Genomic DNA, 21634 nt, shown 5'->3' with positions numbered 1-21634 from the left:
TCCATTTCCTAATCCCTAGATTGCATGCATGTTACTCTACTTGGAAAAAAAATGATCTTTGCAGATTAATTAAGCATCTAAGATGAGAAGATCTGGATTATCAGAGTGACAGAGGACAGAAACAAACAGGATAAGGTGACGGGAAGACGAAGGTGGAGACTAGAGTGTTATAACCACAAGGCAATATATGCCAAGGATGATTGGCAGCATGAGAAGCTAGGAGAGAGGGACACAGAACAGATTCTTCCCTAGATCCTCCAGAAAAATAATGCCCTTGCTGACACCTTGACTTTAGACTTTGGGTCTCCAGAAGGATGCAACAATAAATTTATGTTAAAACACCAAGTTTATGGTAATTTGTAATGGCAGCCATAGGAAAACCATACATTCACCAGACCTTTCCAATTTCTCATCCCAAAAGTTCCTCTTCTTTTTAAAACCATGAAGTAATAGGTTGAATTTGGAAGATTAGGCGAGCACAAAAACAGGGCATTTAGATCCTGACCTCTAGAGTTACACATTCTTGAGTCTGAATATTGCCAGTTAATAGCTTGGGGGGAAAAATTCATCTTTCTAAGTGTCAGTTTCTTCACCTATGAAACGAAGATACTAATAGTACCTACTTACTGAATTGTATCAGAAAGTTGTACTTGAACATACTCTAACCTAAATGCAGAGATGAAATAAAAAAATATTTAACAGCAACAGCCATTATGGTCCAAGCAGAAGAAGGGCTAGGGCAAGTCAGAGGCTTCTGCCGGACCAGAAGGTAACCATTTAGTTGCAGGTAAAGAGGTGAGGGTGTTCCCAGTGTGGGACCAGTCAGCTGGGTCTTTCTAACAACTGGAAGGGAGAAACTGTCATGTTTTACAAACTTAACTGCTGGGCTCCAGCTGGCACAGCCTTATTGCTGAGCACCAACTGAAATCCAGCTTGTTTAAATGTATAAAAGCTGTCTCCTTATTTACTCTTACTGTTCTCATCTCTCTGTGGAGCCCCCTTCCCATGCTCAGTGGTGAGAAGCTAAACATTAACTTGCCCACTGTTATGGTTTGAATACAAGGTGCCTGGCTCTCAAAGCTCAGAAGGGCAACACAGAATGTTCACAGGCAAAGTGATTAGATTATCAGAACTGTAACCTAATTGGTGGATTAATTCCTTTGATGGATTAACAGTTTGAATGGTCTAATTGGATGGTAACTGTTGGCAGGTGTGGTATGACTGGAGGAAGTAGATCACTGGTGAGGTATGCCCTACAGGGTTTAATCTTCTCTGTAGCGCGCTCTCTCTCTCTCTCTCTCTCTCTCTCTCTCTCTCTCTCTCTCTCTCTCTCTCTCTCTCTCTCCCCCTCCCTTCCTCCCTCCTCCTTGGCTGCCATGAACTGAGTAGCTTTCCTCCACCAGCCCTTCCACCATGATATTCTACCTCATTGTGAGGCCAACAGCAATGGAGTCAACAGACCATGGACAGAACCACTGAACCATGAGCCAAAATAAAATTTTCCTCTTCTGAGTTGCTCTTGTCAGGTGTTTTGGTCACAGGATCAAAAAGATGACAAGCACACCCACTCAAAATAATTTCAGTCAATTTAATTTTGGATAAATCATCAGTCTTTGGGACTTCCCCTCCTACTGCTACGTTCCCTTAAACCAGGAGCATCTAGGCAAAAGGGTACGCTTACTTAACATGGTGTGCCATTCCTTCCTACTGGCTGCTGACCTCCAAAAGAATCAGCCTCTGCCCTTACAGAATTCCTGTGAAGTATCCATCCAGGCAGCACAGACTACGTAACTGGCAAGACCCAGGGCAAAAGGAAAATGCAGTACCTTGAAAGCAGGCAGTATTTTAAGGCAGAAATAGCACAGCATTAAGCAGAGCCCTTCTCAGTGTGGAGCTTCATGCCACTGCACAGGACGGATGCCTGTGAAGCCAGACCCAACTCCAGGAAGCCTTGGGTATACATTCCCCACACCCCTCTATCATAGACCCATCCTATCCCAAGCTACCCTGCAATGGCTTCCCAGCCAAAACATTGACTCTTATTCACCACTATCTTTCCTACATACTATAGTGTCATGCAGAAACTTCTAAAACATCTGTGTTCATGAACTATTCACAAGAATTGCAGAAGAGAAGTCTTCTTCAACCCACCATTATGTTTGACACCACTGCAGCTACCTTGGGCCCACAGGTACACCTGTGAGGCAATCTCCTGTCTCAGTTCCAAATGAGAAAGCATGGGGACCTCTGCTTTCTGACTCTTTCTCAGGCCATGTTGGATTCTGATGGTTTTTTTTTACAACTGCTCTGATGGGGTCCCACATCTGCCACTCTCTCAGAGTCCAGTCCAGATAATGTCTTGGGTCCACCAATTCTCTTTCCTTGTTGTCTTTCCAAGTTATCCTCGGACCTTTCTAGAAGTAGAAGGCTTTTCTTCTTCCCTCTCTGCCTCATATCAGATCCTTTATCCTTTCTGCATTGTGCCTCTTAAATGAAGCTTTTTACTCTGACATCTAAATTTTGCCTTTGACCCATAAAGCTTTAGAGGAAATAGACAAATTTCTCTAAAGAGACATTTCTTTTAAAACTATCTCACCATAAAAGTTTTATTTGTAATCAATTTTCTATTTCAAAGCTGAATAAAGGTTTCTTTGTTCCAAGTGGAATCCACCCTCCCCACAAAGCAAATGCTATGGCAGTATAAATAAAGAAATCAAGTCATGAAAAAAAAAGAAGAAATCAAGTAATCATGTAAAAGACTTACCAAGTACATGGCAGTATTAAGTGCTAAATCAATGATACTTGCCAATTATCATTATTATTACCTGTGTTACTGTTATGTGTAAATTCTTTGAGCTTTGAAAAAATATACAGTCTAAAGGAAGGTATTTTTTACTGAGGTAAATTATTTTTGCACATAGATTCAGAAAATAGTTACTCTTGCCCCTCTGATATCACCAGATAAGCAATATATATTTTACATATATATATATTTATATATATATATATATATATATATATATATATATATATATATATCTCAGAACCTCACATAGATAACAATGATTAATTAGGTTACTAATATTTAGCCAGTTCTTTGATCTACAAAAATGGCAATTTTATTTGGTTCAATCTAAGAGTAGAATGGTATAGTTGATTTTTAATCATTTTTATTAGGGCTCTTCCATTCACAGAATGAAAGCAAGAGAAGGAGTTGCTATGGAAACTCTAGGAACCAAACAGGATCACAGAATGAAAATTGGGAGAAACCTAGTCCAGACTCATCAATTTGCAAATGAGGACTTAAGACCCAGAAAGGTGAAGTGAGTTTCCCAAAATATCATGGCCAATTAGTGGCAGAGCTCAGCTCTAATTGTCTGCACCATGCTTCTCTCCACCACACCAAGCTGCCTACCTTCTTTCTTTAACATTTGTCAAAATATGTTAAGAACACCTCAACTTCACCAAGAAATCGGCGTTCTGAGGATGATAATTAAGGTGAATATCAAAGGTTAGGCAAATTCTGGAATAGAAGCATGTTTTTCAAAGGCTTTTGATTAATGATAATTACACCTTTAAAAGGAGAAATGTCAAAATGAAGGTGTTTGCTTTAGACATTAAGAATTGGAGAGTCTAATGAATAAACCATTTTAAAAACTCCTGTCATAAGACCCCACTCTGAGTTGGAGGGCATGTATTTTTCTGTGTTTTTGAGCTAACAGCTTCTCGGTCTTGCTTTATTATTGTTTCAACATTATCTTTAAACCTCAACTTATTTGCAAGTATAATTTATAATTGTCTCTAAAGTACTCAAATAACATGTCAAACAAGACAAAAAGGAGATATTTTAAATCACTCTAACCTTAGTTCTTTGTACTCATTATAGTTTGCAAAGGAGAAAACATCACCAACTTTAATCTCCCAATTTAAATAATGAATACAATGAATTAAGTGTGTAATGTCATTCCTAGAAGCCATTACTTATTTATGCTACACAGCTATGGTTAAAATTATACTAGGATTTCCACCAGAGGCACTATGCTAGTATTTTTACAAAATCAATTCCTTTAATTTCGATTAATACTTCCAGAGATGTGTTGATAATCCCAATATACAGATTAAGATGAAAAAAAAAACTGAAGTTCAAAATGGTTCCTTAGTTTGCCAATTTACATAATGATTGGCAATTAGCTCTGAAGGGAGGAAAGCAAATCACTATGAATCCTACCTTCTTTCCACACTACCACCAAGCAGAAGTCTACTCATTCAGATTACCTATAACTTAGGTGGGACAGTAGTGGCTAAACTTTTCATAAATCCCAGAGTTTACATGACAAACTCTATGTAAAATATTCCATTTTATTTTCAGAAGATAAGTCGATGTCCTAAGTGGAGTTCAAAAACTAAGACAACAGTAACAATGCCCAATCAATTGCCAAGTATGCAATTTACACCTTTCCCCATTATTATTAACCTATAGTGGTTTTACAATATGTTCACATAAACACCATTGACTAATTTATATTGTTATATAACATGTACATGTACAAATATGTAACAGTAAATCCCATTATTTTGTATAGTTATAATGCAATAATAAGAAATATGGAAAAAAAGTTTGTATATTTTTTTATACCTTTTCCCTTAAAAAGTGGAACCTAGTCCCCCCTTCCCTTGAGAATGGGCTACATTCAGCAAATGAACAGAATGTGAAAGAAGTGACAGCCCAGACTAGGTCATGGGAGGAACAGTGACTCCTCCTTGCTCTCCAAGGATCTCTCACTAGAGGAAAGCCAGCTGCCATGTCATAAAGAATTCAAGTTCCCCTGTAGAGGAGTTCCATGGGGACAGGACCTGAGGTCTTTTGTCATCCTGGAAGTGATTCTACCAGCCACACTTCAGCCCTCAGCTGACATTCTAACTGCAGCCTCACAAGAGACTCTGATCTAGAACCATCCAACTAAATTCCTGAACTTCAAAAATAATGAGACATATATTTGTAGTCTTAAGTTATCAAGTTTTGCGGTCATTTTTAAAGAAGCAACAGAAGACTAATAGGTTTTTATTCCTAAATAATGTGCTTTTCTTTTACAACAAAGTGAAAAAGATAAAGTGTCCATGGCTATAAAAGCTGCCTTATCAAGGAGTCAAATGTTTTACTTGGTCCAGGCTCACTTAAAACACACCCAGGAGGCAGGAGGAACAGATGATGTTCTCCTTAAGAACTTGGCCCCTTAAAGGAGGATGCAAGTTTGCACCTGGCTCCATCATGCCCCTATCTTGTGGGGTGTGAAAAAGGAAGGTGAGAGTCCACCCTGCTACAAAAGAGTGAAGTCAAAGTCACCTGTAAGGCAAGGATACTGCCTTTCATTGTCTACCTTCTGTGTGATGATGGCCACCACTGTGATAACATCCTGTATCATTAAGTACTACACCTGAGCAAGTGAAAATAGAATGCGTCCTTTAGGACCAACAAGTCAATTGTCTCCTGATGTGATTTTTTTCTTCTTCAAATTGAAGGCAGTGAGTAAATAATGGTATAGTACACTTGGTGGAATTAAAGAGTAAAAAACGTCTTTTGGAAAAGTGACTGGTTAGCCTACTAGTGGGTCCTGGGTATTAAAAATCTCAAATATAGCATAGAAGTCAGATTTCAGTACTGTTTTAACATCATGAGGCTAAAATGCATCTCTGATATTTATGTTATCAATCAAAACACACTCGTTTCTATAAGGATTAGAGGGAAACTCATCAGGAATGTAATAAAGAGCTAGGAAGACAGGAAGTGGGGGTCAGACTTCTCCTTTCTGCTCTTCCAACTGTAAGGAAAACATTATTTTCATAAAGATAGTGTATCCTTTAGGAATGTCTGTTCATCATATGCCTACTCAACAGCTTGTGTGAGTTCTTAGTGGGGCCCCTTCTGGAAATGGTGACAATCTCCCTATGACTCAAGCCACATCAAGTTGCCCCGCTCAGGAGAAGATGAAGAATAAGGCTTACCCAGACCTGTGTGGACCCCAGTCCTGTCTTTGGAGTGCTTTCTTTTCCCTCGTTGCTCCAGGCATGGGAGACCTCCTATGGTTTCAAAACCGAGCTTTTTGTTGATGAAGAGGAAGAGGACAGCCAGAAGAACAATAAAGACCCCAACAGCAGACAAGAAGCCAATGGCTTCAGGCGTGACTGGCAAGAGAACACAGAGGGAAGAAAAAAAATCATCACAATTAAATTGACCCAACTTTTAGTCCTAACGAATGATCAAAGCTACTTAGAATTTTTACTTTTCTTAAACAGAGTGACAAACACTTTTGCTGACATCCCCAAATCTGTGTACAGGGAGAGGAAAAGGATCAGTGCCTGGTACATCCCGCTAGGTTGGTTTCTCAGATGACAGAGCACCACACCTCTGCCTGTACCTGGAGCCCACCCACAAACTTTTAGAGTGAAATCCATCAAATGGAATGAGCTGGAAATAGTTGACCGACACTGTAAGCACAAGTCTGAAAAGTACAGCAGCCTGAAGCTCACAGAACAATCAACTGGAGACAAACTCTCAGATGGACACTGCCGTCAATATTAGCAACTGCAGGAAAGTCATTTCCTGGATATATTTTTTGCAAATCCAATTATGCAATATGATGATGATGATTAATGGCAAAAAGGAGATTAGTTATGCCATCCATATAAGAAATTAGAATTATAGTTTTTGATGGCTAATGTTTTAGACTTTTGGAAGGTGAAATTTCATTTTTTCCTCCTTCTCATTATAACCTCCTTATCATCAACAACATTGAGCTTTAAGCAACTGTGGTCAAATACCCCCCAATGCACCTTAAAGAGTCCAGCTAGTTAGTTCAGCTATGAGCACATGCAACAGGAGACCAGAGCTGGTTGGACAGGGGAGACTCCTGTTAAGTGACATCTGAGCCAAGATAGCATTATGTAAAGAGTTCCAGAAATAAACTTGTACAAATCAATTACAGAATGAGAGTCAATAAGTGATTCATGGGAGCAAGGTAGATGGGAAAGCCTACAAAAATAAATCTCCTCAGAGCAGCTCTAATCCTTGGGGCAGATGCAGTATATAGTTTAATAACATGAAGTCTTGATAATATGAAGGTGTACTATTTACTTCACCTTGCCATTCAGATAAAGAAAGATGAATCAAACCCCTACCCAACCCCAGGAAAAAGGTAAATGATAAAATAAATGATTACTACCTCAAGGAATCAATCTAGTGGCAATCCAATGTAAGAATAAATTTGGGGGGGCTGGGGTTGTGGCTCAGTTGTAGAGCACTTGCCTTGCATGTGTAAGGCATTGTGTTCTATCCTCAGCATCACAATAGAAATAAATAAATAAACAAAGATATTATGTCCATCGACAACTAAAAATAAATTTTTTTAAAAGCAGGCAAAAGAATGGTTTCAGAGTGTGAAAAATGATAACAGTGTTTCCCACCAAAATTAATATCTACCATGAAAAACATTAAAAAGGCATATACATATTCATCATTATGCTGTCACCCTTAAAAGGCAGTACAAGGTAGCAAAACCTACAGGGATGGGTTCAGCAGTCCCAGTGACTAGTTGAAAACAAACTATCTGTATGGCCTTGGAAAAATTAGTTAACTTCTCTGTGCTTCCGTTTTCTAAACTAAAAAGGGTAGAAATAAATAAAGTTACAACAAAGATTAAATGAAGTATTACATGGAATGTAATCTGTGTGGCATAGTTACTAGACAACCACTACTAAGACGTTTTGCAATTCCTTCCACTCTTCTATGCATTTCAACCACTTGGCAAATAGAACATTGTCTGTAATAACTTTACCCTTTTTTAGCTTAAAAATATTTCTAATTAACAAAACATTTTAAGTATTTTAAAATAAGTTACAGAAAAGATAAGTAATCCATTCATACAGTAGAATATTTTCAAATATTAGAAAATGTTTTAAAAAGATCATGCTAACTCTACCTACTTATCAATGTTAACATTTTGGCTATTTTTTCACAATTTTCTTTTCTGAACTACTTTCATCAATAATTCAGATACAATGTCACATGCTGATATTAATGAATTTAATATGAAAATACTCCCAAAGACCACATTAGAGATAATATGAAATGGTTGTTCAACATAATCTCCAAAAATACAAGAAAAACTTGGGGGAAATGGCCCTATGTTGTTCAAAATAACTCCACCTTTTTTGAGATGAAAAATTATTGACTGATGTTAATTATATAAATGAATGGGTTTGACTGTGACATTTCCTTACTGCATATATTATACTTTGAATTTATCTATCCCTCCCCCACTATACTCTCTTTCACCTTCCTACCTAATATTTCCTCTTGAACTTTCAGGTCATCTTATAGTTTCCACATATGGGAGAAAATATGCAATATTTGTAGTTCCATCCATTTTCCCGAAAATAAAATTATTTCATTCTTATTTATGGCTATTTAATATTCTATTGTATATATGCTATATTTTTCTTATGATTCAGAATGGCTTTATCCATCCATGCACCTAGGCTACTTCCATAATTTGGCTATTGTGAATAGTGCCTCAATGAACATGGGTGTGCGGATATCACTTACATACAGTGACTTCATTTCCTTCAGGTCTATGCCCAGAAGTGGTATAGCTGGATGGTATGATAGTTCTACTTTTGGTTTTTTGAGGAAACTTCAAGCTGCTTCTCATACTAAGTGTACTGATCTATAATCTCACCTACAGTGTATAAGAGTTCTTCCCTCCCACACACACATCTATTATTTTTTGTTTGGTTAATAATAGCCATTCTGACTATGATAAGATGAAATCTCAGTTAAGTTCTGATTTGTAGAAAGGAAATTTTTTTATCACAATTCATGTTGTAGTGACTTAACTACAGATGAGTATAAAATTCTCCAAGAGATCCCAATGTATTTTTTCTTCAAAATTATATAAATATAATTAATAAATAAATTATATAAATCTACTGTCTTTTAGCCTTTAATCTGTTAATTTCTAAGTTTTTAATTCTGCTATATTTTAACAAAATATACAGAAGTGCATTAAGAGACTGGAAATCATAATATAAAGCTTACATATATTTATATTTTATACTACTATTTATATACTATAAGTTTTTATTCACCATCTGGGATGATGGGGCAAAATGGGCTAAAGTATCTTGAATGTAATTCTGAATCTTGCTTTTTCTTACTGTATGGGCAACATTAATTTTCAATTTGCATACTTCTAGAACATTTTTCTTCAAAAAAGCTTTATAAAAACATGTCTTTTAGTGGGTTTTTATTGCTTTTTCCTAGAACACAGGTTTTGCTAACATATTCATAGCTTTTTAAAGCTTGTGAAAGTTTTCTTCAGTTTTGTCTCTGATAATTTCTTCTGTTTTAACTGCTCATTTGTATCTTAAACTGGGTTAATACTTCTTCAGCTATGCACTTTTATATTTTTATTTGTTTCCTTTTTCCATAATCTTAACATTTCCTACATATTTTCTCTCAACTAAGTCAAAGTGTTCTCTTAACCCCTACATCATACTCAATATTATAAGCTCTGAATATATCGGTCTCTAGCAGACAATGACAAAGATACTGTCTTTCTCCCTCCTTTCAGGCTGGGTGGGTGGGGTACACTAGAAATAAATACAAATACAGCTAAATAGGAGAGAAAACTTGATTTGGTAAGTTTTGTTATATCAATGGATCATGATCCTTCAATAATAGATTAATTTCACCTTTTTCTATATGTTCCTGGATACATAGTAGGAAGTCTGAAGAGGTGTCTAAGGAACTGCTTTCCATAAGCTATTTTAAACTATAAGTTAGTTCATATACTTTCTAAATGAGCAGTGTATCACAGAAATGGGTCAGAAGATAGCAGAAACTATTATAAGAATTGTAAGAATTGCTTAACCTTGGTTAAGCAAACTGCCTGCTAAGAAGTATTTAAAATTCCAAATATAACCTAGCAATTCTACTCCTTGGTGTGCATCCAAGAGGATTGAAAATACATGTCCACACAAAAATATGCACATGAATTTTCATAACAGTATTATTCGTAATAGCCAAAAATGAAAATATCTCAAATATCAATCAACTGATAAATGGATAAATGAAGTCCATATAATGGAGTATTATTCAATAACAAAAATATGAAGGAGTCACATGTGCAAGATAGCAGAATAGGCGGCTGGGGCTCAGCAGAAGTGCACTTGCTTGCTATGTGTGAGGCACTGGGTTCGATTCTCAGCACCACAGGTAAATACATATATAAAATAAAGGTCTATCAACAACTAAAATAATTAATTAATTAATAAAAAGATAGCAGAATAGAATGTCTTCAACCCTCCTCCTTTCATAGAAACAATAATTTGGCAATCATGCATGGTCAAGGGCCTGCCTAGGAATTTTGGGACCCAGGTCATAACACCCTAGTAGAAACCAAAACTAAGAGATCACTTTGAAAAGGCAGGTCCATGCCCAATAGGAATCCATCATGCAGACCTGGCACCAGACCCAGAGGCAGCTCAGTCCCCATGAGGACTTGGTTCCAGCCCTGTGTGTCCACTATTCTAGAGGAAGTTCCACTTGTCCAGAGGCCTGGCAGGAGCCACACCCACCCAAAGCCCCCAGTAACATGACTGCCAAATATAGAATCAACTGCAGAACCAGAAGAAGCTCCATGACTCAACTCTAGCCCCACTCGACTACTATTCCAGAGAAAATCCAGCCAGTCCAGGGATTCCACAGGTGAAAAATATTTATTTCACAAACACATCTGTATAGACCAGAAGAGATGCATTCTTCCTGAAATGCACATACACCAACAGAAGGCTACAAGGATCACAAAGAATCAGGGAAACAAAATGAAAGGAAACCAACAAACCTCCATAATCTGAACCTAAAGAAATGGAGATCTATGAACTGCTTGACAAGGAATTCAAAATAACTATATTAAATAAGTTTCATATTCTACAATGTAACAAAATAGACCAAAAAAAATCAGGGAAACACTATATGAACAAAATGAGAATTACAATAAGGAAATGGATGTCATTAAAAAAGAACCACATAGAAATCCTGGAAGGTACACTGATAATGACTGGATTGAGTAAAAAACAACAACAACAACAAGGACCTAACTATACACAAAAGATTCACCTTAGATTGAAGGACACGTATAGGATGAAAGTGAAAGGGGTAGATAAAGATATCCCATATAAATGGTAATCAAAGGAGAACAGCGTGGCTATACTCATACCAGAAAGAAAAACAGACTAAGTCAAAACGGTCACAAGAGAAAAAGAAGGGCATTACATAATGATAAAAGAGTCAATTCAACAGGAATATATAACAATTATAAATATATGCATGTGCCCAATATCAAGGCACCTAAAATAGAAAGCAAACATTGACAAATCTGAAGTGAAAAGCAGGCAACTTTACAATAATAATATCCCACTCTCTATAATGGGTAGATCATCTGGACAGAAAATCAATAAGGAAATAGCACAACTGAACAGTAGAGGCCAAATCGACCTAACAGATATTTACAGAACATTTCAATAGCAGCAGAATACCCACTCATTTTAAGTGTACACAGACAATTCTCCAACATGCATTATATATTAAGTCACAAAATAAGTCTTTATAAAATTAAGAAGTATCTTTTCTGGTCATAATGAAATGAAACAGGAAAGCAACAATAGATAAATAGGTAAATTCACAAGCATATGACGATTAAATAACACACTCTTAAAAACTATTGGGTCAAAGAATAAATTAAAAAAAAATTAGAAAAAACCTGGAGATAAAAACATAACATAATAAAATATTCAGAATGCAGAAAATGCAATACTGAAAGAAGTTTATAGCAATAAATGATCACCTTAAAAATTAATAAAGATGTATGGCCCTATATATAAACGTGGCTGTATAACCAATGTGATCCTGCAATCTGTACACGTGGAAAAATAAGATTATATACCCCATTTGAATCAAATGTATGATATGTCGAGATCATTGTAATGTTTTGAGCAACTAATAAAAAAGAAGAAAGATCTCAAATAAAGAACCTAACTTTACACATGAAAAAAAATAGAAAAAGGAAAACAAACTCAAAATTAGCAAAAAATTAAAGGAATAATTATTAGACAAGAAATTAATGAGATAGGAAATAGAAATAATTTTTGAAGTTGACAAAACTGACTTGTTTTTCTGAAATGATAAATGAAATCAACAAACCCTTAAGTAAGCTAAGAAAAAACAGAAAATTCAAATAAATAAAAGCAGAAGTGAAAGAAGGAACATTATAACGGAGCCCAAAAATAAGAAGGGTCATAGGAACTATTATGAACAATTATACATGAAAAAACTGGACAACCTAGAAGAAATGGAGAAGCCCCTAGAAATACACAACCTACTAAGACTGAATCAGGAAAAAGCAGAAAGCCTGAACAGACCAATAACAAATTAGAATACTGAAAGAATAATCAAACTCTCATCCAAGAAAATCCCAGGACCATATGGCTTCACAAGTGAATTTTAACATTTAAAGAACTAATAAAAACCCTTCTTACACTCTTCCAAAAAACAGAAAAATGGGGGCACTTCCAAACTCATTTTACGAGGTTAGTATTACCAAATACCAAACAGACACTAGAAGAAAAGGAACCTACAGGCCAGTTTCCCTGACAAATTTAAGTGCAAAAATCCTCATCAAAATACTTGCAAATTGAATTGAACAGCACATTAAAAGGATCAAACACCATGCCCAACTGGGATTTATTTTGGGGATGCAAGGATGGTTCAATATACACAAATTAATAAGACAAACCACATTAACAGAATGCAAGATTTTAAAAACTCATGACAATATAAACAGATTAGAAAAACATTTGACAAAATTCAACAGTTTCATGATTTTAAAAACCTCTCTACATATTAGATATAGAAGGAATTTACTAAATACAAAATGACCACTTATGAAAATTTCACAACCTGACTTAAACGGTGAAAAGTCAATAACTTTCCTTCTAGGATCAGGAATAAGGCAAGGATGTCCATATTTACCTCTCCGAAAGAACTCTCCAAAATAAACTAAAAACTCCAGTCAGAGCAATTAAGCAAGGGGAAAAAAGCATCTTGATCCGTATTGAAGAAGTTAAACTATTTTGTCTGCAGTATCATGCTCCCAATATCAAAACATATTACAAAGTTATAGGACTCAAAATAGTGTGGTACTGGCATGAAAAAAGTCATGAAAGCCAATGAAACAGAATAGAGTCCAGAAAAATAAACAACACATATTTAATCAAATGATTTTTTACAAGGATGCCAAAAATACACAATGGGAAAAGGGTACTCTCTCCTACAAAGAGTGCTAGGAAAATTGAATATCCACATGTACAGAATGAAATTGAACCCTTATTTCATACTATATGTAAAAATAGTCTCAAACTGGATTAAAGACTTAAATATAAAACCTGAAACAATAAAACTCTAAGAAGAAAACATTAAAAAAGCATTCAGACATTGGACAGGGGAAATGAATTCATGGATATCATCCAAAAGCTCAGGAAACAAAAGTAAAAGTAGACAAACAGGATTATGACAAAATTCAAGCAGAAAGTAAAAAAAACTACTGCCCAGAAACGAAACAGTTAACAAAACAAAATGGTAATCTATAGGATAGGATAAAATATTTATAGACCCGTTGTCTGATAAAGAGTTAATACTCAAAATATATAAGGAATTCCTAGGATTTAATAGCAAAAAAACAAATAACCCAATTTAAAAATAGGCAAAGAGGGGCTGCGATTGTGGCTCAGTGATAGAGCACTTGCCTAGGACTGGCGGGACCAGGGTTCGATCCTCAGCACCACATAAAAATAAAGGCATTGTGTTGTGTCCATCTACACCTAAAAAATAAATATTAAAAAAAAAACTTAAAATAAAATAGGCAAAGACTCTCAACAGACATTTTTCCAGAGACCATATACAAACGATCAACAGGAATAAGAAAAGAAACTCAAAATCACTAATCATCAGCAAATACAAATCCAAACCACAAAGGGATATCACTTCACACCTGTAAAGATGTCTATTATCAAATAGTAATAATAGTAATGATTTTTAAAAACGTTGGGATGACACAGAGAAAAGAATCCTTTTACAATGCTGAGGAGAATATAAATTGCTACAATCACTATGAATATCAACATGGAATTTCCTAAAAACATTAAGAGTAGAATTGCCATTTGATCTAACAATTCCATCTGTTAATACATATCCAAAGGCATATGAAACAATACCTGCAATCCCTTGTTCACTGCAGCACTGTGCCCGATAGCCAGGATGTGGAATGAACCTAATGTCTATGAACAGGTAAAGAAAAGGTGATCCGGGCTGGGGTTGTAGTAGTACAGCACTTGCCTAGCATGTGTGAGGCACTGGGTTTGGTCCTCAGCACCACATAAAAAATAAATAAATAAAATAAGAGTATTTTGTCCATCTGCAACTAAAAAAGAAAACCAGAAAATGTGATCTGTAAACTCAATAGAATATGAGTGTTAGAAGGAAGGAAATCCTGCCACTGTGACAACTTGGAAAGACCTTGAGGACATTATGCTAAGTGAATTAAGGGAGATATGGAAAGACCAATATTGCATCATTTCACATAGATATGGAATTTGTAATAGTCAAACACACAGAAGCAGATATCAGAATGGTGCTTACCAACAGCTGGGGGAAGGAGGAAATGGGGGCTCATTTTAATGTCAATCAGATCTCAATGAAGTGGTTCTTTACATCCTCTTATAGTAACAATCAAAAAATGAAGTAATGATACACACTACCACATGGGTGAACCTTGAAAACAGTATAAAAGGATATGAATTTAATTGTACATAAACTTTATCTTAAAGAACATTTGAAATTTCAAATATATCATTTTTATTTTTTTCACCTCTCTATCCCTCAAATACATCATTTTTTTTAAAAAAATGAAAGGAAATATATTTTTAAAACATAATCTTTCTTAGAATCTGCATGAAAGTGATTTTATGAAAGATTTATATTCTATAATTTTATTATTCAACATTTAGATTTGAAAATAAAGCTTAAATATTATAAGTCATGAGAACTACAGTCAGCAGAGTGCTATAATTAACGTGCAACATTGAACACAGCAAGTCAAAAGCTCTATCAATATAAGCCAAGGTAGCTTTGATGTCTCATTTGGGCCTAAACAAAATTAGAGATTTTAGACAGAGAAGCTTTAAAGACATTTTGCATCCCGAGTGTGTGTGTGTGTGTGTGTGTGTGTGTGTGTGATAAATATATATAAAAATAAATGTTATAGTGAAGAACAAGTATTACATATATCATCTGCTATAGATGACAAGGACACATATGTCACAAAACTTAAGTACCATCTGCAGAGTAACTCATCTAATTATTCCAGTAATTACTAAATTGGAAATCAGATGGCTGTGAAGTTCGGTCACACAGTTCGCATAGAAAACTTGCTCCCAGTTTGCTGTATTTCTGACCTGTCACTGGATAGCCTCAAGTGTTGGTTTTCAAACAATGGCTCCAGAAGAAGATAGCATACAATGACATAAATAGAGAAGGCTCTGCGTGTCACAGTCACTAAATGTTCATAAAATTTTACTCAGTTATTGAGGAGGCTAAAAAAAAAGGTTCACTAGTTGCAGCCATCTGACTCACAACAAGAACTAGCAATAAGTTAAAAAGCAGATGAAAAATAATAGTAAAATGGTAGGGGGAAGAGTAGAAATAATTAAAGAGTAAAATGATGATGTTCCAGGTATTAACTTTCCCAGCACCACTCTGGGAAGCATGAGGAATCTCATTAAAAACATGAGGAAAGAATGAGGTAAATCTAAAATGCTGCACACTTGTATACTCCTCCCATCTTTGAGTATCCAAAGTCCTCTCTTCAGTGACATAACCTCAATTCCATTCGTCCCTTAAAAAGAATAATAACTCTGACATTGTTTCTATAATGTTTTCAAGCACAGTTGTAAACTCCCTGACATGACCCTAAGCTTTGTTCACCTTAGGATTTGGTATTGCTTGCCTATCAACATCCTCCTTCAGGGACCCCAAGAGCCGCCCAGGAAAGGCAGTTAACAAGGTCAGAGTAGAGGTGACCTGGGTACAGCACAGGAGTTACCATGTCACACCCAGACTCCTTTGGTCCAAAAACAAGGAGATGACAATAAAAGCAATAGTATTTGGTATTAGCAACTTTTGCAAATAGGAGATGTCTTCAAAGGCAATCTCAGCAAGAGTAAGAACTGAGACTCTAGACCTAAGAAATCATCAGGACACAGGGAGACCAGAGTTGGCTCCAGTAGCAGTGTTAGTAACTTTGAATGTCATCAACAATAGCTTATAACAAGGACATAGTAACTACTTGTTCAAACACCACTATGGGCATCCAGAGAAGGAAAGAGAAAAAAAAATGCTGTGAGCCCAGGGCTTGGTCTACAGTTACAAGAGCCATTCCCAGAGACCCCCAAAACTTCTTGGCAAGTATTACACAAGAGTCAATGTTTTCCAACAAAGAATTTGGGGGGCCATTTCTCTACATTCATACCAGCATAATCATAGAAACCATAGTTTATGTTCAGACTTTCTTAGCAATCAACAAAAAAGAGGAAATGAGAAACATTTCAGAGCTGAACACCAATGTGCCCATGTACTGCTACTTCAGAACACAGATTTACAATATCTGTACAATTTGACTCATTTATATTTTGGTTATTTATACAAACAACTATAAAGTTAAATAAGTCGCTTAAAAATAAAACAGAACAAGCTACACTGAGAGCTTTAATTCCCATTTTCCCATATGGTGCTTTTAGGGAAAAAATAATAATAAAAAGGAAAAAAAACTCTTTGGTTTTAGATGCATGTTATTTTGACAGTATCCTAAATTCAGAGCTACTTCAGTGTCATAACTTCCATAACCTTCATAGATAAGCAAACATTTTTCTAAATATTTCTAGAACTATGAAATATAAAATAGACATATTTCAACCAAAGAAAATGGAGAGTTCCACTTAAATTTTCCCCCTAGTAATAGCTAACAAGTATATGGTAACTACATGTGCAAACAAATTCTTTGGAAGGAAAAAATAGGCCTTTCAAAAAATAGGGGGGGAAAAAGTGGCTTAATGAAACCTAAGTGAGATTTTAACATGTTCCAAAATAAAACATAGCAACATATGGAGTCACTAGCAACCAATCATTTCTCAAAACACTTGAGAATACAGCGTTTGGGGGTATGCATGGGGTGCTATCTTTAATATAGCAATATAGTTGTGTTGAAATGTGTCCATCTTCTTCTGAAAACTAAGAAACCCAACTTATCTGCTTTACACAGTTTGAACGTTTTACAGGTTCAAATGTAAATTTTCACAGCACACGTGCATGCACATAAAACACATGCATGCACATGCACACATTTACTTTTAGAAGCCAAGAGTTATCAGCAAGCTTACTGTTTCTTTCCTTAATACTCAGCTCAGAAGTTGCACTTAATGATGATAATGGCTGAACTGCAACAGTGGGAATCTTTCTCCCTGTCCTCACTTTTATGAGTTTCCATAGACACTTCAGTTATTCTCCACTCTCTCCCTTTTCCTATACCTTCCCAGATGGGGAGGAAGACAGGAAAGAAACAAAAGGAATTTGGAGATTTTGCCAGTTTATTAAAGCCACAGTTGACATTTCTGGATTACTGGATGCTTAATGGCATGTTCATGCTGCTGAATTTCATTGAGCAATATATGGGCCTTGTACAATTTATGTCCTTTGCCAAAGAAACTTAATCAATTAGCATGGGGATATCATTATTATTTGAGCATTACTAAACTTAATATAATTATGTAATAAAATTGGGAGCATATGCCCAATAAAAGCATATCATGTTGAAACCTCAGAGGATATATATATTCATAAGATTTTGGTGACATGGTTGTTGAATCAATGGGGCACATTAACTTTCAAGTAAAAACAGAATTTTTTTGCAAATGAGAGAGGTTGAGAGACAGGTCTACTTCAGACAGATAAAATATCTTGGAAGAAAGATATTCAACTTTCCTCAACTCTGCAAAACAAATGCATTTGGAGAACATTTGGAGTGAAATGTAATTTTGATTTGTTTATAACTTCTTTATTTTTCAACTCACAGAAGACTGCCCACACAGTGAGACTGAAACTTTAACAGAATTGTTTTTCACTAATCCAATACTCTTTAAAAGTTTTTTTTTCTTGCAGCCTAAAGCAATTAAATATTTTTAAGATTATTATAAAACTCTGCAAATTTGGACCCCCAAAAGTAACACATAGAACTAAGTGTTCAAGGACTTTCCCAAGCAGCAAAAGGGACATCTAGAAATAGAAGATGATTTAAAGTCCTTTTTAATCCCATATTTCATAGGTAACATATTTTCTTGTTCAAAGAATTATCTTTCCACAGAGATACAAGTTCACCTTGTTTACTTAGACTCTGTTGAGAACATCAATATCCATTCACATTTCAGCCAAGAGCAAAAGTGAATAACCCTTACCGTAAAATCACTTATCCAGCATTAGCAACCCTTTCTAAAGCGCAGCCCAAATGACAACCATTTAGGTAACAACTAAACAAAATTGTCCTGGTATTCAGAATAAAACAGTCATTATTTAACCTATTCTAGTACCTTAATAGAAGCTTCTTCCTATGGGGAAGCTTCTCCAGAGTTAATGTCTGAATAAAATCCTCTTCCAAAACAGATGGGATTCTAATCGATTCTCTGATTTCCCTACTAGAAGTATTTACTGATACTTTTTAATTACAAAAAAAAAAGACACCATAAATTGTCTGTTTTACTGTCTGTGCTAATTTCATTTCATTATATCCTGGGAGTAAGCTATTATTTTCCCACTGGTTCCCATGGCATTTTTCATTATCAGCTGCTAATTGTCTAGCATTCACATAGGACTATGAACCAAGTAGGCTGCTGCGTGGGCTGAAGTTCTAGGGGAAGCTGAACAGCAAGAGGATTCTGCATTGTTATTATTGTGACACATTAGAAAATTTCCACCCACTTACGTGCCCACAGCACTCGGCTGCACAACATTGTACCCAGAGGGGCTGTGCACTGAAGCATGGGAAGCCATCTGTACTAGGCTTTCACTTGGTGATTATCATTGCACATCAGGGGAAGATTACCAGGGCCAAACCTCAGCATCTGTGAAAGCCAGAGGTCTGGCTGCATACGACAGACATGAGTCCTGATCCTCAAACATGGCGATGTCAGATTCATTTGATTCCCAGCCTTGAGCACAAGTACCTGACACAGCCTAAGGATCCTCTCAAACTTCCCTCATTGACACTTCCAGAATCAAGGACACTTTAATGATTTAAACAATTTTTGAGATGTAAATAGATGTCACTTTTGACATGAACTGCTCCTTAAAATGATTTCTGATGGGACTGTGGATATTGGGAGCTAATCATATTTGACCTTAGAAATTCAGAAAGAGCAAAACAAAATGGCTCAAACAACATGCAACACTTTACACATTTAGGTCAAGAGAGAGTTGTGAAAGTCTATTAATTCACATAGTAGAAAAGGACTGTAAAAGTGGGACTTTGAGGACGGAGGGTGGTGTTCATGTGCTTTGCAGGCACTGTGTTCCAAAGTCATGTGAAACAAAGCTCTCGTTTCATAGCACACTATGTGCTGGTCACATTCACCAGAAAACTTTGTCTCCTCATAGTGCAGTCTCTACAGATACAGAACTACCCTCAAGTGAATTTGTATCTCTGTGGACAGATCAGTTTCCAGAAGCTTAATTTTTTGTGTGTGGTTTATGAAGATCATTCTAATGTAAAATATGAAAGATACAGGACAGGTTCAAACTGAGCCTCACTTATTGCTGCAATCTCTGAGACGACCACAGTCCAAATCTGTTTTAGGGCTTTGCAATTAAAGAATATGATATTCAAAGTTCAATCAGAGGTGCTCAGTCTCTTGAGAACTGGTTCTTTCTAAACAAATAGCCAGAGGATGAAAGACAGAGAAACACAAGAGACACAAAAGGCTACTTGGCCCTGAGTTAGAAAGTTCTGGTCCAGTACTACACTACCTAATTCCATAACCAAGTTGATGTAAGTTCCTGAGGGCAGCATTGCATCTTAACTGGATGATACCTATTTGCTTTTCCAGTAATAATATATGTGATAAATCAGAACACTGATTTTTATACTATAGTGGTTATTCCTGGCCAAGGAACTAGAACCAACCTTGTATCTGAAATGGATCCCTTTGGATGAGATTACAGATCAAAAGTTTGCCTGGTAAGCAACGAATATTTCTAAGGAAAGTTGGGTGTTCTCAAGGCTGCCTTGATACTCATCTACTGAGTAGATCATCACTGAGTAGACGGCTCAGCTATTTTCTCTCAAGGGCTCTTTCACTCAGATCCCAGAATGGCCTTTCCAGACCAGAATACCCAAACCTCTGGATAAAGCCAGAATCCACTCCACACCTCTTTTTCTTCACCTTTTCTTTCTATCTGCCTAAGTTATCATCAGAATCTTCAGATTTAGGGTCCTCTTCCTATCATTTCAAATATTCTCTCAAAGCTCCACTTTCCTGCCCGCCTCTCAGAGTTACGATGTTCTCCCAGATTCCATGTTTGATCTGCTCTCAGCTGTCACAAGTTGTTATGGTTTTGATATGAGGTGTCCCCCAAAAGCTCATGTGTGAGACAATGCAAGAAAGTTTTAGAGGTGAAACGATTGGGTTAAAGCCTTAACCTAATCAGTGCATTAATTCCCTGAGAGGGAATAACTGGGTGGCAACTGCAGGCAGGTGGGGTGTGGCTGGAGGAGCTGGGTCCTGGGGTATGTATTAGGGGTATATATTCTATCCTTGTTGAACAGAGTTCTCTCTCTCTCTCTCTCTCTCTCTCTCTCTCTCTCTCTCTCTCTCTCTCCTCCCTCCCTCCCTCCCTCCCTCCCTCCCTCCCTCCCTCTCTCTCTCTCTCTCTCTCTCTCTCTCTCTCTCTCTCTCTCTCTCTCTCTCCTTCCTGGTGTCGTGTACCCAGCTGCTTTCCTCCACCATGCCCTTCTGCCCTGATGTTCTGCCTCACCTGCAACCCAGAACAAGGAGTCTTCTATCTATGGGATGAGACCTCTGAAACTATGAACCCCAAATAATCTTTTCCTCCTCAAATTGTTCTTGTGAGGTTGAAAAAACTGACTAAAACACAAATATTTCTCTAGATATTGTATATATTCTCATGGCTTCAGCTATCACCAAGGGCTTCAGATATGTACCTAAACGCCAAAACTCTAATCTGATGATCTCTCTCCCAGAGTGTCTGGCAGGCGTTCCAAGCCTAGTATCATCAAGACTAGGACTTAATTCATTATCCTTCAGAAGTCCAATGAAACTCCTCAAATCTCCACCACTCCATTCTTAGTTTGCTTTGGTTAGACCCTCACCATTCTGAGGCTAGACTACTACAAGTCTCCAAATTGAGGTTGTTTTATATTGCCTTCCCCTTTCAATTATTTGCTTTGTAATTTTTTTA

At 36.4% G+C, this 21634-nt stretch overlaps 1 protein-coding gene across 7 annotated transcripts in view; it reads right to left on the bottom strand.

Annotated features, from left to right (window-relative positions):
- Positions 1-21634, bottom strand: part of Syt16 (synaptotagmin 16) — a 253975-nt gene that overhangs the window by 129613 nt on the left and 102728 nt on the right. For 3 of the 7 annotated variants that reach the window (XM_005322776.4, XM_021724777.3, XM_040275697.2), the window contains exon 1: positions 6004-6116. Coding sequence is in view for 4 of the 7 variants with exons in the window: in XM_040275699.2 (XP_040131633.1) it covers positions 6004-6183; positions 14753-14786 (214 nt within the window). In the remaining 3 variants the exon portion in view is untranslated. Of the gene's footprint in view, positions 1-6003; positions 6184-14752; positions 14845-21634 lie in introns of those variants that run through there. The other 4 variants (XM_040275699.2, XM_040275698.2, XM_078050020.1 and 1 more) reach the window with 4 other exon arrangements.

The sequence above is a fragment of the Ictidomys tridecemlineatus genome, chromosome 5 (genome assembly GCF_052094955.1).
Source record: "Ictidomys tridecemlineatus isolate mIctTri1 chromosome 5, mIctTri1.hap1, whole genome shotgun sequence".
Taxonomy (NCBI): Eukaryota; Metazoa; Chordata; class Mammalia; order Rodentia; family Sciuridae; genus Ictidomys; species Ictidomys tridecemlineatus.
The sequence above is the reverse complement of the archived record's forward strand: the minus strand, read 5'-3'. Positions and strand labels throughout refer to the sequence as shown.